Source organism: Babylonia areolata, chromosome 1 (genome assembly GCF_041734735.1).
Source record: "Babylonia areolata isolate BAREFJ2019XMU chromosome 1, ASM4173473v1, whole genome shotgun sequence".
Taxonomy (NCBI): domain Eukaryota; kingdom Metazoa; phylum Mollusca; class Gastropoda; order Neogastropoda; family Buccinidae; genus Babylonia; species Babylonia areolata.
This window is the reverse complement of record NC_134876.1, coordinates 63279309-63295718: the sequence shown is the minus strand read 5'-3', so window position 1 is coordinate 63295718 and position 16410 is coordinate 63279309. Positions and strand designations below refer to the sequence as shown.

General features: G+C 44.6%; 1 protein-coding gene across 8 annotated transcripts in view; it reads right to left on the bottom strand.

Annotated features, from left to right (window-relative positions):
• LOC143285373 (small G protein signaling modulator 3-like) overlaps window positions 1–16410 on the bottom strand; it is an 81923-nt gene that overhangs the window by 55960 nt on the left and 9553 nt on the right. For 6 of the 8 annotated variants that reach the window (XR_013055688.1, XM_076592604.1, XM_076592622.1 and 3 more), the window contains 6 exons: window positions 14359–14889; window positions 8546–8730; window positions 7347–7413; window positions 1964–2094; window positions 953–1147; window positions 510–644 (listed from right to left, as the gene is read on the bottom strand). Coding sequence is in view for 7 of the 8 variants with exons in the window: in XM_076592604.1 (XP_076448719.1) it covers window positions 510–644; window positions 953–1147; window positions 1964–2094; window positions 7347–7413; window positions 8546–8730; window positions 14359–14701 (1056 nt within the window). In the remaining variant the exon portion in view is untranslated. Of the gene's footprint in view, window positions 1–509; window positions 645–952; window positions 1148–1963; window positions 2095–7346; window positions 7414–8545; window positions 8731–12005; window positions 12189–14358; window positions 14890–16410 lie in introns of those variants that run through there. The other 2 variants (XM_076592651.1, XM_076592643.1) reach the window with 1 other exon arrangement.

The following is a 16410-nucleotide window of genomic DNA, read 5'->3' as shown; positions in this document are numbered from 1 at the left end:
CACAAAAACACCCAGCATGTATTCATTCATTAATCGTTGTGTAATGAAAAGAAGGTATGTCTCTCATACAGCAAAGCATAAAGACTGAATTCCTATTCAAGGAATTTACAGAAGGTACGTTTCTCATGCAGCATTGCACAAAGAGGAAATTCCCATTCAAGGGATTTAGAAGGTATGTTCTCATGAAGCAAGGCAAAAAGAGTAAATTCCTATTCAAGGAATTTAGAAGGTATGTTTCTCATAAAGCAAGGCATTAAGAGTAAATTCCCATTCAAGGAATTTAGAAGGTATGTTCTCATGAAGCAAGGCATAAAGAGTAAATTCCCATTCAAGGAATTCAGAATGTATGTTTCTCATGAAGCAAGGCATTAAGAGTAAATTCCCATTCAAGGAATTTAGAAGGCAAGTTCTCATGAAGCAAGGCATAAAGAGTAAATTCCCATTCAAGGAATTTTGTTTGCCATGATCATAATCATACACAATACCATGCTCAGGACCCTGGTACTCACCACGCCTGTTCCCTGGCAGTAACCAATGTCAGGGTAGAGCCAGGCCAGACCCCGCAAAATTCTCCTCAGCCGGGGGATGCCAGTGCTGGTGATGTTACAGAAACAGGCGTTGCTGGGCATTGTTCTCAGCAAGTCCTGTGGTATCAATTCAGATATGGTGATGAATGTAATCACACATGCCTAACACAACTCAGCACAACACACACACACACACACACACACACACACACATTCTCTGGCAATCAAAAACAAAAAATAACACCAAAACTGAAGAATGCAGCCATCCATTAATTGCACAGAACAATCTCTGCACATCTGATGAGTAAGTAGAAAATACGTTTAACAAAAATATACTTTCCTCTAAAATAATAATTTTCCTTCTAAAATACAAGCAACACCAAAGTTCATTCTACACCATGAAGTATCTAGTTGACTCCACTTGCCTTCTCAATTTGTTTCGATGTCATCAGATGATCATTTGAACTGGCTTTCACAACATCTTTATAGGACAGGTCTGACTTGATCTTCTTTTCATAGGCTCCTGAGATTCTCATCCACATGTGGGGACGCAGAGAATGGGGTATCCCTTCCCTCGTCATCCCTTTCAGCTTCTCAGATCTGGGCAGTCGAGGCTCAACCTGCAGCAGAGACACAGGACAGCTGATGAGATGAAAAGTAGCAGAAGGTAATCAAGGCCCAAACACTGAACAACGTGACCCATATGGGCTGTGAGCTAGTAGGTTATCAAACTCATCTCTACCTGCAGAAGGCTAAGACCATGTGCTTGCCAGGCAAAAGAACAGCAGCATTCAAATAATGTTACTTGAGACTGTCAGTGTGTAACATTCAGTTCACAGAGTTCTGCGATCTTTATTATGGATACGGATACATATGATTTCTAAAAGAACAGGCTACTGTCCCTCATGAAGAGGCTGACATAACAATCTCTCTGTATGCACCTAGTTCACTGTCAGTTTTGTCATAATAAACTTAGTCAAATGTTTTATAAGACAGATGAGCAGACCACAACTAAAATGCTTTTTAGATACATGCTAACAAATTTCAGATTGTATGTTCATAAACAGATGCCATGAATCTTAACTGGCCAGGGTATTTATGAAATTTTGTTGGAATATGCTGTACTCTTATGCTGTGTGAAACAGGACAACATATAATCAATTGCAATCACAGGACAATGAAGAAAGAAATACAGTTCATTATCTTCTTCTTCCTTTTTCTTTTATTTGATTTGTTTTGTTGTTGTTCGGTTTTTTTTGGTTTGTTTTTTTGTTGTTGTTGTTGTTGTTGTTATTGTTTTTGGGGGGAGGGGGTTGCAGAACTGACATAATGAATCAACTTCATTCTGTGTTCTAAATCAGTAGTAATGTTTTGGGGTGTCTTATACACAGCATGTCATAGGGCTGCCAACACTTCGGTCAGCAATTTCTCTTCACCTTGTCCCAGGTAAGGTCGCCCACTTCGTTGTTGTGTGTGAACTCCAGGTATGCTGTCCACTTCAGGCGATGCTGGGGGTCCTCCACAAAGGGAGTGCTTAGCAGCTTGCTGGAGTTCTCCTCTGGGCCATCTGGTTGACAAATATGTTCTAGTAATGCTTCAGTGGTAAACAAATGAAAACAAAAGAAGTTGTTGACAAATATGATCCAACTATAAAAGAAGTTGTTGACAAATAATGAAATACGATCCAATAATGCTTCAGCGGTAAACAAATGAACACAAAAGAAGTTGTTCTGTATTTCCAGCCAAACTGCATCTGGTCAGCAAATAATATGAACCAATAATGCTTCAGAGGTAAACAAATCACCACATAGGTTGTTCAATATTGCTGATCAAAATGCATCTGGTTTACAAATTAATATGAACAGGAGGAGTTTGTATTATACTCCATGTTTGGTGATACATATACTGACCATGTCAAACTGATGCAAACTTGGCCTATCGGTTTGCTCTGCTTGGCCAAATTTCGCACGGCTAACAGTGAAAAGACCAGCTGTTTTGCCCGGTCCGCTCTTAGCCAATCAAACGCCTCTAAAAGCTGTAAGCACTGAATAATTCCGTGGCCATCGAAAAAAATGCCCCATGAGAACCACGGCGGAGACACGGGGACGGACGGGCGGGCATTTGAGTTTGACATGGTAAGTATATGTATCACCAAACATGGAGTACAACACAAACTCCTCCTTTTGGTGTCATATACTGTACCATGTCAAACTGATGCAGAATTTAAAGCAAATGGAGGAGGGCAATGCCTACTGGTTCGTATGGGGAGCCCTTGTAACCGAGACGGCAGTGTTAGCCGCAACAAAGGAAATCCCCTTGGAAACATCAGCCCTGGTCATACGGAAATCCCTGAGATAGAAGTTGATGAAGGGATTCTCAGACCGCCAGAAGGCTGCCTCCAAGACATGCTGCAGTGGCACTGAGTGCTGGAAAGCAGCTGAAGTAGCTATGGCCCGCACTTCGTGTGCTCTGGGACTAAGACAGCTGATATCCCTGTGAGCTTGAGAGTAGGCTCTACGAATGACTTGGGAAACCCAGCGGGAAATGGTGCCTGCAGCGATGTCTTTCTTGTAATTCTCACTGAGGGAGATGAGAAGACGCCTCTGAGAAGAACGCCTATGGCGAGACATATCCCAATAGTATTTGAGACACCAAACAGGGCAGAGATGCCTATCCTCATCATCTTGGGCAAGAATATCAGACAAAGGTCTGACCCTCAGAGAGGGGGAAGGGACATCGGGGTCTTGGTTCTTAGCCAGAAACTCTGGAAGGAAACGAAGAGTGATGGAACCATCTCTGTGGAAGGCCAGATCTTGTGGCATTCCACTAAGACCATGAATCTCGCTTCTACGACGGCCTGTGGCCAGCAACAGAAGGAAAGTGGTCTTGAGGGTGAGTAAGTCGAAAGGGATAGTCCCCAATGGCTCAAAGGGTTGTTTTCGAATGAAATCCAGCACCAGGAACAAGTCCCAGAGGGGCACTCTTCTGGGGTTTCTAGCTTCCTTCAGAGAGGTGCCCCTTCAGAGGGGCACCCCTAGCCACCTCTCTGAGCAGGAAATCCGCTTCAAAGGCGGGACCACCTAGCTGTTTGATTGTGGTACAGATGGCAGACCTGTACCCTCGCACAGAACTAGCAGACAGGTTGAGAACCAAGGAGCAGTGAGCCAGAAAGTTGGCCAGCTGCATGCTCATAGGGTTAGTAGGGGGAACGTCCTGAGCTGTATACCACCGCAACCATTTCTTCCAGCGAAAGTCATACAAAGTCTCAGTTCCCTCCCTCCTTGCTGACTATGGAGAGGAGGTCAGAGGAGGCACCCCCTTGGGTCAGCGCAGCCGACACAGAGGCGACCGAGGTGTCGAAGACTTCAATGGCGATGCTGACAGTTCCGACTGCACAGCAGCCACGCGTGCAGGTGGAGCAGTTGAGGACTGGAATGAGGAATGCCCGAACGAGGCTGCCTCAGCAGATGAGGCTTGGTTTCGAGTTCCAGGGGTGGAACATGTGTCAGGGACTGAAGGTCCGGATACCAGGGCTGGGCTGGCCATTTCGGCGCAATGAGAATCAGCTGCGGGCGTTCCAATCTGGCTTTCCGTATCACCTTGGACAGAATTGGAAAGGGAGGAAACGCATAGGCAATCAGACTGCTCCAGTCTAGAGAGAGAGAGCATCCACTGCCCAAGCTTCTGGGTCGGCGACCGGAGAGACATAAGTGGGAAGTCTCTTGTTGAACTTTGTGGCAAAAAGATCCACCATCAGCCGAAACCACTGTTCCCACACCCCCTGAAGGGTGTCCTTGTCCAGGGTCCACTTTGTGTGGATGACACTCTTGGACCTGCTGAGAGCATCTGCCAAGATGTTGGCTTTTCCTGCTATGTGTCTCACTGAAAGTGCAATGCCCTTGCTGTGGCACCAACGGAGGAGAGCCTCGGTCTGCAGGGAGAGGTCTGCCGAGTGCGCTCCCCCCCTTTGTTCATGTAACATGCGACCGTCATATTGTCCGTGAACAAGCAGATGGTCTTGGCCAGTGGCCTCCCCCATGAAGTGCAGGAGAGCCCTGTGAACTGCCTCCAGTTCCTGAACATTGATGTGGCATAGGCGCTCCTCCGGGGACCAAGTCCCTGCTGCATGGAGTGAGTCCATGTGGGCTCCCCAGCCCAGGGAGGAGGCGTCTGTGAAGAGTGCCACCTGAAGAGTAGGTGGGGCTATGGGCACCCCCTGTGTCCGAAGAGGGGTGGTTAGCCACTCTGATGTCACCTCGAGGAACTACTCGCCCAGACATATCTGGGTATCCCATGGCTGAGTGCTCTGGGACCACCATAACCTCAGTGCCCTCTTAAGAGGGCGCTTGAGAACCCTGCCCAGGGGAATGAGAGGTGCCATGGACTCCATCATGCCCAGGAGGGAAGAAAGTGTCCATGCTGTTGCTTGGGAGGAATGGCGCAAGTGGCTGAGGAGGCCTGCCAGACGGTCCCAGCGATCTGGCGTCGGAGAGACTATCATGGACCGCGTGTCGAATCTCATCCCTAAGAAGTCAAAGGACTGACTTGGGGACAGATCGCATTTCTCCTGGTTCGTGAGGAAGCCCAGTTGGGAGCAAAGGTCTAGAAGTCTGGCAGTATGACTCTGGCACAGGGCCTGCGACTGGGCCAGGATAAGCCAGTCATCCAGGTACACACAGAGACGAATGGATTCTGACCGGATGATGGACGCCAATTCCCGCACCACCTTGGTAAACAGGAAAGGGGCAAGGGACAGACCAAATGGGAGAGCCGAGAACTGGAACACCTTGTCCCTCCACACGAACCTCAGGTACCAACGGGATGCCGGATGGATGAGGATATGAAAATAAGCATCTTTCAGACTGATAGAGGTAGCCCAATCGCCCTGCTGAATGGTCTCATGAATCTGTGCCTGTGTGTCCATCTTGAATTTGATTTTGGGGAGGAATTTGTTGAGGGGGACAAGTCCAAGACGGGTCTCCACCCTCCCGAGACCTTTGGAATCACGAACAACCTGCCGCAAAAACCAGGGCCCGGGTCCGAGAGTTGAGATATCCCCCCTATGAGGAGTAGGTGCGATATCTCTTTCTCTAAGACGCTCTCCTGCTCCGTTGAGCTGGGCACATAAGGAGGAGTGGATCTTAGAGGGGGGCGGTCCTCCGCCTAAAGCAGCATGTACCCTGACTCTAGCACCGATACAATCCAGTCGTTGAGTCCCAGAGCACGCCACTGATGTTCATGCCGGGACAAGTTTCCTACTTGGAGGGGCTGAACGACTGGCAGTGCTGAATCGGGGCCCAGTCATTGGGGGTGCTGCCTTCTGGCATTGGGCATGACCGGTCAGCTTGGACGGACATGAGGTGGTTTATTCCTCTGCCGCTGATTCTGCGGTATATGGAGGGGCCCTGGTGGCCTGGTCTCTTCAATAGCATAGAACCCTGGTGCCCCTGGGAGGTGTGGACTAAATATGAGGCCACCTCCCTGTTTGTCTCTGCCCTCTCCTCTACTGGAATGTTAGAAGAGGCGGAGAACGGCATCACACCGCGCTAGCACAGTATTGAAGTGAAGGCTGGTAGCTGTGTCTGCAGCTGCCGTGAGACCAGATGCTACCCTATTGCCAAAAGTGTTTAACCTCTGGTCAGTGAAGAGGCCCGGCGGGACAGAGGAAGGAGACCCCGTGTCCTGATTAACCAGACGCTGTTCCCACAGCTCATTGGCCCTGTGGAGGAACACGCCAAGAAGGTATAAGCCGTGGAAACCTCGAGGAGGCAGCAGCAGGCCAATCTGTCCCACTCTGCTAACGTTTTAAAGGATAGAGTAGCTGAAGTGGGGAAGGTGGTGCACTGTGAGACCAACATCCTGTCCTGCGCGGAGGGCTCTGCTTCCCTGTAGGCAGGGTGGTCCTGTGTGTACCAGGACCACACCCCTCCCTTGGAGGAATCTTTTAGGAACTTGCTCGGGGAAAAACTGCCCGGACAGAGAGGGACTCCCTGCCTGGAGGAGGGATGGGAGCAGCACCCCTGACAGTGCTGGCTGGCTTATTAAGCCATTCCTGCGCCATTTCTGGCACTCTGAGTCACCTTGTGGTTCTGGAGTTCACATGGCCTAAGGAGGGTCAAGGGTAACAAAGTAGCCTGAGGGACTGATTCGGCATGCGTGACCCTATTGGGGAGGGTCAGTTCGAGCTCAGCAAAGTCCGAGTTTGGTTCAGGCTGGTCCCTAGGGAGGCGTGGGCTCAATCTGCCCTCTTCCGCTTGTTCATTCGTCCTCATCAGAAGACAGGGGCTCCCACTCTGGTTCACAGTCCATCCCCTGCTGGGGTGGATTTACCAGCTGGGGCGTCCAGTGAGCTGTGGTCAGCCCAGCGGGATCAGCTGGGATGATCCCGAGCAGGGACCATGGCCGCAGCTGTTAATATATATATTCTTCAGTGGAAAACAAATCAACACATGAAGCAGTTGCTCCTTATTTCCAATAAAACTGCATCTGCTTGATAAATAATGTGATCCAACATCTTTCAGTGATAAACAAATCAAGACAGAAAAAAATGTTCCAAATTCACAATCAAAATGTACTATTTTCTTATTTTCCCCCTGAAAATTTAAATAACAACAGGGCAAATGCCATAGGTTGTTGTTTTTTTCTTACAAATGTATGTTTCCAACATTACTACACTAATGGAAAATTATCAATTGAGAAATCAATCATCCCCAGTTTATTTTTTATATCACTAAAGTTCAAGTGAAGATCTTGTAATTTTGTTATATCATCAAAGTGAATTTTTTAAAAATAGATTCATGTTAGACTGTTCTTACTTACCTTCTTCTTCAACTTTGAATCCAAATTCATCATATCTGTAATCCAGTTGTCCATTGGGATCCTCAGGCTGTGGAACAAATCAAAAGTGTTAAAACTTCAAAACTGACACTGCACTTATAGTGGATTTACATTCTTTTCACTTTTTTGTTTTTTTGGTTTTTTTTGGTTTTTTTGGTTTTGTTTGTTTGTTTGGCTGGGGGTTTTTTGTTGTTTTTTTCCTTTTCTTCTTTCACTCAAACACAGTTCTTGGTCTGTGTGGTCCGCAATGTGGACAATCACTTTGTGTTATGGAATGTTTGATCAATACTTACAAATGACTGCCCAGGTTTCTTGCAGTTCAAGAGGGTTACTTTTTCTGACTCTCTTCTCCTTTAGCACCGAGAGTGACACTGTGCATAAATGCAGTGAGTGTACCTATATATGTTGGTTGGCCATTAAACCTTTCACTTCTGACCACAGATATATCCACAGTTTTGGGGTAACTGAATTACCAACAGTCAAGCCACTCATCTAAATATGTTTCCTTTCATGCAAATGGCAACTGCAAAGGGGAAACAATTCTTTGTAGCAGACGATCCTGGCATCAGAGTGAAACTTTTAAAACACAATTTTACTCTTTTTATGTTTGTTCTTGAAAATTTCAGAATGTCCCAGGGACCCACTCCATGCAAATGCAACATGTCCTTTACAATTTCAAAATGTCAGAATGTAAATTTATGCACTCAGAGAATGTCAAGACCCCTGTCAAGTGTTTGTAGGAACAATCAGGAAATTTGGTTGGAACATTTCGAATTTGGTAGGAACACTCGGACTCCAAGCCACATCAGCAAATGTACATTATTTCTACAAGTCATACAAATATTTACTTAGGCCTACCTGCAACAAAGCGTAACTGATACAATTAAGCTGATTGGTCCACTCAATGTTGTTTCAATGCAAACATGCACACGATTAGCTGAGCATCATCAAGTGTGGCCAAGGTTAGTACTGACAGCCCTGGCCTCGTGATTGATACGTCTAGAGTGTCCAGGTAATGTTATGACAGGAAAGCATGTGACCATGCTACCTAGTCGAAAATGAACTAATCGGAACAATTTTGACAATGGCGTAATGTCAGAACAAACTGCGATCGAGCGTAACAAAATACTGTGAAAATGTAAAAGTTGGCATCTCTGTGCACTAAAAACAGATCAACTTACTGGATGGTTGATTCTGGAAATAATGTCCTGTGGCCACATGGAAGGGGTGAGAGCGGAGAAGGGCCCACCTGGGGTGGGGGTGAAGTTTGTGGCACTGTTGACTGTTGGCATGGCACTGACGCTCACACCTTCTCCACTGCCCGACATGATGATGTCATCATCCTCATCTTCTGACAGTGTGTCAACTGCAAGGACACCAGTGTTTGGAATGATGAACTAAAAAAAACATTAAGACTGTTAACAGTGATCTTATGCTGATATCAAAATACAAAATCCACAAAAAATGTTTTTGATACTACTTTCAGGCTGATCTTAAAACTAATGATACAAATCCTTATGTTCATTCTAAACACTGTCATCTGTTGCCTTTTTGTGACTATGCTGGTTAATTTACTGATAAGTAATTTCAGGGAGACGAGTACTTACTGTTCTTTAACATTTTCTGCTTTGGTAGTATGTGTGTGTGTGTGTGTGTGTGTGTGTGTGTGTGTGTGTGTGTGCACATTGTGTGCACACCACGCAAGTTGAATATGGTAGCTGTCACAAAGGAAAGTAGACTGTACATTGTTATGATTAACAAAGTTCACTGTGCAAAAAGTAATAAGAAAAGTTTCATCCAGTGTTGTGAGAGTGGACTGATGATTTCCTCTCCTTCTTCTCCTTCGTCGTCTTCTTCATCTTTGTCTTTTTCTTTCTTGAACCTAGCTTGTTCCAGTACATGTATATAAAAAAAAAGGGGGGGGGGGATTATTATAAATGTATGGATCAGTAATAAGAAAAACTAAATATGGAATTGACTCCTTTACTGATCTGTTTGTTGATGATGAACTCTTGGAAGAATGTGTGATTGATTTTCAATTAACCCCTGCTCCACTGGTCTTCAGTATACAATATCATTTGGTGTGCTGCCAAGAACAGCCCATTTGTTACTGGTGATTCAGTGTGTGTGTACATGTGTGCATGAGTGTGTGTGTGTGTGTGTGTGTGTGTGTGTGTGTGTGTGCAAACATACATAAGCATGTGCATGTGTGTCTGTTCATGTGTGAACATGTGTTTTTGTGCGTACATGCATGTCAGAGATAGTGTGTGCATGTGCATGTGTGCATGTGTGAGTGCAAGTGTGTGTGTATGTGTGTGTCTAAGTGTGTAAATCCATGCATGTCATGTCAGTGTTTATATGCATGTGTATACATGTAGTTCTGTTGTTTTTTTGCTGGTGGTGGTGTTGTGTTTCATACCTCAGTGTTTTTCAACTTTTTGTCTTTATTTATTAACAGTTTATACTTTTGTTATGAGTAAACATATATATATATATATATATATATATATATATATATATATATATATATTGTGTGTGTGATTGCGTGTGTGTGTGTGTGTGTGTGTGTGTGTGTGTGTGTGTGTGCGTGTGTGCATGTCGATATATGTGTGTCTTTACATGCATTTTTTATTTGCGTGTAACTGTAAGCATGGGCACGCATATGGAAGCATGTGCATAAGTGCATGCTTCACTGCATGTATATCTGTGAATGCATGCAAAGTGTGGTTCTGCAAACTGTACACTGTGACTATCTGATGATTTGATTCAACAGTTTTACCTGACTGAAGAGTCATCAGAAACTTGTCATCATCAAAACTGTTAAAAATAAGAGGCACTGTGCGATATACCTACTGTGCTTTTGAGTGGGACAGTATCACAGACTGAGAACACTACAGGTGCATTTAAACACACACACAAACAAATAATGGTTTTACACTGCCATATGTGTCTGTGTGTTGCGGGAAGGAGGAAGTGGGGAAAAGGGAAGGTGTTGTGCTTGGTGCGTGCGTGTGTGTTGTGTTGTGTTGTGGTGTGGTGTGGTGTGGTGTGGTGTGGTGTGGTGTGGTGTGGTGTGTTGTGTTGTGTTGTGTTGTGGTGTGGTGTGGTGTGGTGTGTTGTGTTGTGCTGTGCTGTGCTGTGCTGTGCTGTGCTGTGCTGTGCTGTGCGTGTGTGTGTGTGTGTGTGTGTTCTGTTCTGTTGTTGTTTGTCAATGTGTGTGTGTGTGTGTGTGGGTGTGGGTGTGGGTGTGTGTGTATGTGTGTGTGTGTGTGTGTGTGTGTGTGTGTGTGTGTGTGTGTGTGTGTGTGTGTGTGTGTGTGCACGGTGTGGTGGGGGGAAAGGGGTGTACTGTATGTTTACAATTACATGTACACATGTGCATTCACAGACAGAATGAGTGAGGTTTTCTGTTGGTATGTTTTGCAACTCTGCTTTTGCATAATGTTTCTCCTTCTTTTTCTTCTTCAGTGATCATGGGCTGTCACATCCACATTGTACATGAATATGGTCTTCTAAGTGTATGACCATTTTTACCCTGCCATTAAACAATCATTCCATATAACTTGTAAGTTATCGGATGTTCACATGGTGGGTAATTTTTTGCTTCTACAGCTCGGTGATGACATTGTTGTGAAATCAAAATGTGTACTTGATCTTCTCCATACATGTGTATACAATGACGAAAGCACTAACAGCCTGTGTGTCCACTGAACTGGCAAATCAGAAAGACCTCCACTTTTCACCAACCAGGCACTGCCAGGATTCAGACCCTGGACTCTCAATGCTATAACCTTTCAGCTATTTCACTCATCAAAATTATTATTATAATACTGATACTGCTTTGGGCCCTTGTGGCATACATACTCTAAAATAACAATTACTAAATTAATATCAGTGTTATCACAAACAAAACTACCTTTGTGTAATTGTAATCCTCTCTCTCTCTCTCTCTTTCAATCATCTCTACCTCTCTAATAAATACCAATTAATGCATATGTGCAAACATGTCCATGATAACATGTGCCACTGCTTATACTTATTGTCTACCCACCCCAACATAGATTAGATCTTGTTTTCATTTATGTGGTTTAAGTCATGTGTTGTTTTGTCACCTCAACAAACACACACATAGTCACATACTTATGCCAAGGTACACAGGATAATACAGCACTTCAATGAGAATGTATATGTGTGTGTACATGTGTGTGTGTGTGTGTGTGTGTGTGTGTAGGCACGCCCGCCTGCACGCACACGTCTGTGACAAGAAAACAAAACCATCATATTCTACAGTGTTGAATTACTAATTGGCTAAGTGCCTTAGGCACTTGATCTGCTTAACTGTTAGCCCATATAACATACAAAATTATTTTACCAAGTATATATGGATGGTGGACTTTTATTTGTAACGGCAGTTTTACGGAGATGTTTGTTCAGTCTACCTTTCTCTGTCACAGAACTTAAAGCGTTTGATTATTTATTGTAGCTATTTTGTTCTCTTTTGTATCGGTCACTGGTTATTTTGAATGCTTCTTCCGCAAAAACACTTGTTAGGTTCACCATCAGGGTATTGGCTGCGACAAATATCAACATGTGCGATGTGGCACGCAAAAATTTCGTCTGCAACATTTCACTTTTACTCACCGACGGTTGCTTTACTGCTGTATCCATCGAGACTTCGACTGCTTCCAAACATAGCTTTCGCTAATTCCATGTCGGACAGATATGCCAGTGAAGTACAGAGTTGTAAAATGTGTTGAGAATCTACAAAATCATTGATCAAGCCATCACAACATCGCCACAAAAACGAATGTCAATGAGGCGCGTAATCAAATTCATCCGCCTTAGTGAAAGACGTTTTTGTTTTAGAATAGAGGAACCAAAACTTTTGCTTTCATCTTAACACTTGTGTATTATTATATTTACAAAGTACTTCAGCTCTCAATGTCTGCCTATCAACTGTAAGCTTTACTAAAAGTATAGATGCTTTGGACTTTTTCTTAAGATTTGCATAGCGATATGATTGAACGTGACTTGTCTGTGTTTACGTCAACAGGGAGCAATCGTTATTCGAACAAATATTATGCGCGCCTAACTTTGGAGGGATTAAAATTTCAAGCACGCATTTATTAATGTGAAAAAAGGTTTTCGTTCAAACTTCTTTGGTTAATCCAATGAACTAAGCAAGGCACTTGCCACATTACGGCAATTGCCAATCAAGGTGTGGACATAAAAGTGTGTGCGGGTTCCCCGGATCAACAGCAGTTTTACCTTTCCAACTTTCATCCCTTTTGCGGAGTTCACTACAGGCCGTTTGAAGGGGGGGGGGGATAATAAGAAAATAAATAAAATAACAACAGCTAAGTGTGCAAATTTTGACAGCGTTTACACGCTTACTGTATTACTATGATGACAATGCCCGTTCGGTTGACGCCCACGCAGTTTTCGCCTCGACACCCACGCACATCATTATCTCCTGACTGCTGTCAGTGAATGGTTCATATTCTCATTCTGTTTTAGCTCTCACTTCCGGTGAGGACAGCGCACGCCACTGACTACAAATAAATTCTTATTCTAAGTCCGTAGTGCACATGCATAAAGATTTACTGAATGAATTCGTGATATAAGTAGGTTTCGACGAGACTATAGCAGTTCCTACAGATCGAGGCGCTTCTTTCCGTACGAGCTAATTTCGACGGTTTCTGATTTAATGTCTGCGAAACAAGTCCGCGAGTGCAGCATGTGTGTGTGTGTGTGCGTCTGTGTGTGTGTGTGTGTGCTCGCACGTGTGCCGTCACGGTGTCTGCGGCTGTCTGTGTGTACCGTGTCTGCATAAATGTGTGTGTGTCATTGAAGTGTGTGTGCGTGCGTTCATCATATGTGTACCTGTGTGTGTGTCACCGTGACTGTCTGTGTGACAGTCACCGTTGTGTGTGTGTGCTAGTGTGCGTGTCTGTGTATGTCTATGTATCAGTGTGTGTGTCGCTCTGACGGTCACTGCGTCAGTGTGTGTGTGTATACGGCCGATGTGCCATCTGCATTTATTTGTGTTTGTTTCAGTGTAAGATGAGTCAACGTTTGACGCCTTTGTGAGTGCATGAGGGTGTGTGTGTGTGTGTGCGTGTGTGTGCGTGTGTGTATGTGTGTGCCATGTGTGTGTGCGCGCGCGCGCGTCAGTGCGCGTAACGCCACCGACGCAAGTGTACACACTGAGCAAGTCGGCTAACAAGACAAGCTAACATTCTGCATCCACACTTACGTAACATATTCAGTGGTTTGACAGTCGGTAATCACGTGCACATTACACATGACGCGCCGAGTGTAAGCACGGCACGCCGCGATCACAGAAACATGTTCACTGACAAACATAAACACACAATCATGTGCTGCCGTCGTTTATCACGGCCAAAATGCCAAGGCCACTGCTGCATAGCAAGGGCTGCGGCGCTCTAACTCATTTGCACATGTAATATAATGTCCGTTGTCAGCGTCATATCTCAATGATTTGTAGTTTTGTTTCTCTTGCTCTCTCTGTTTCATCTCAGTACTGTATAAAATTCCTTGCCATATTGATGTATAATGATATCAATATTGTGCTTGAAACCGACTCTTGCGGTCGGCTAGGCTATAAGCACCAGTACTTGATTGAATGGTCGGGAAAAGGCTTTATGATTTTTTAAAAGATTTTTTTTTTTAAAGAAACAAAATTAATATCTTTAAAAAAATAACATTGACCAGCAGATTATAACTGAATCAAACAATCACAAATCATTGAAAACACACACACACACACACACACACACACACACACACACACACACTGACATGATATGAGACCACCCCACCCCCCACACCTCCACACACACACACACACACACACACACACACACACACACTACAACGAGGTGCACGTGCCTGTCTCACTCAGTGTTAGTCCACAAACTGTGATTATGTGACCCTGACCCTACTATAAGTACTACCATTGACTACCACCAACCTGCAGACTGCGTAGCCGACCTGTCCTTGATCTTGTGAGGGTAGAAGTAGTAGAAATCCCCGTCCGAGTCCGAATCGCAAGGGCCATGCTGGAGAGCAGGATTGTAGGGCTGCTGATGACGTCTCTTCAGCTGACCACATAGCATGGTCATCCTCACGGCTTCCGCGCGCGCCTGCCAGTCCCTCCCGAGGCGTCCGGCACCGTGACCGTGACCGCTGCTGACCGTGGGCTGGAGGATGGGGGGTGGCGGTGACTCGAAGGGGGAGGAAGGGGGGAAGGGGTCGTAGGCAGGCCCGTCGCCCTGCCTGTGTCTCTGTTTGTGCTGGTAGAAAGTGACGATCATGTAGGACACGTGGTGGTGGTGGTTGGTCTGTCTGCAGTGTCCAGCGGCGCTGAACTGAGAGGATGCTGCTGTAGCTCCAGCCCCGGGGTGGGTGGTTAGGTTTCTTTTTCTTGTACGCTGAGTGCGTGCGATTTTCTGGCGAGATTTTAGCTGATGGTTTTGTCAGTCTCGGTGACCAGTCCAAGTTCCTGCACATTCGTTGACATGTTCATCAGTTAAAATAAATAAATATATATATATATATATATATATATTTTAAGACATTTCTAATCTATGTGTGTGCAACTTGGCTAATCAAACAAAATGAATATTTACATGGAAAACGTGTCGTACCTGTAAACGGAGCAACATCAAGCTGTTACAGCCTACTCGATTTTTTGCCGTTACTGACGAGGATATTGGACATGTGGTCAAGGACTGTTCGGTGATGCTTCTCAGTGTAAGCGGGATGCCGCCGCGTGATTCCTGACCAGATTTAGCTGCCTTTTTGTGCCGTTAGTCGACTGAAGTGAAGTCAGTGCCTCGTTTTCACCTTGTTCAAATTCTGAATGTTTTTTGTTGTTGTTTTTTTAGTTGTTTTAAGCAAATCTTTATTCAGGAAACATGATCAGTTTTTATATATGCATATAAGCCTACAACGGAGCAGTTTCGCATTAATATCTTATTTCGTGCTCGTGATAACTGCATTATTCGTTTGATATAGTTTCAGAACTTTTGAACGTTAAATGCAGTAATGTTCACTGAAATAAGTGTTCCCCAGTTGCATATTGATCATGTGACAGGTTTAACTGACGTCTGTTTTTTTTTTTATTTCATCAGCCATGACTATGATTATGATTATACTTAAAGGCGTGACAGCATGTATGATCATTGACACTGTGTCGGACACATCGCTCACAACAGGACAGGAAAAAAGCTACAGAAGTAAACTGATGAGTGAAAAGTACGAAATAAACGGAGACGGAGAGGGAATAGCTTTATCGATGATTAATGATAATTAAATGGACCAATTAGACAGTTAATGATTATGAGGGTCGGGGAGGGGGGTGAGGGAGGGGGGAGGGGGGGAATAATTACTACTGAGAAGTACCTCATGATTGTAACATATGTTTATCTGTCTGATAATATGTCAGAGTGACATGACGTTTGCTACACTGGTAACTAATGACATTGCACTGAGGTTGGGCAGCCACTGTCTATTTCACTAACCCCTTAGTGTGCTGAAGCTTGGTCAAATAAGATCAATGTGCCATGGATTAAAGTGAAAAACAACAACTACTTATTGTGTTCTTTTAAGTGGAGTTACTATTTAACTGAGCAAGTGTAATGCAATCTCACGAGCAAGTAAGTCCAAAATTAATAAAGGATGGTGACTGATGAATTGACCTTTTAATTCAAGGCCCAACGCTCAGCTTATATCACAGATTGACACAAGCTTACATTTGGGACAACAGCAAAGTGAGAGATGTATGATCAATGGTTTCTCCATTATAATGGGAAGTCATTTACGACTTATAGTCTTGTTAAGGACTATGACTCTCAAACTAGGAGGCAAGATTGCACTGGCTCTTAGTGCTGCAGCCTTGGGGGCTAGTTGGCCTCTGGGAGCCATCCCAACGCCGACTGTCCTAAAACCCTCTTGGGCGAGAGAGTGGGGGTGTAACTTGGGCAAGACATTCTCCATTATAGTCAAATTCTGGCCCACTGAG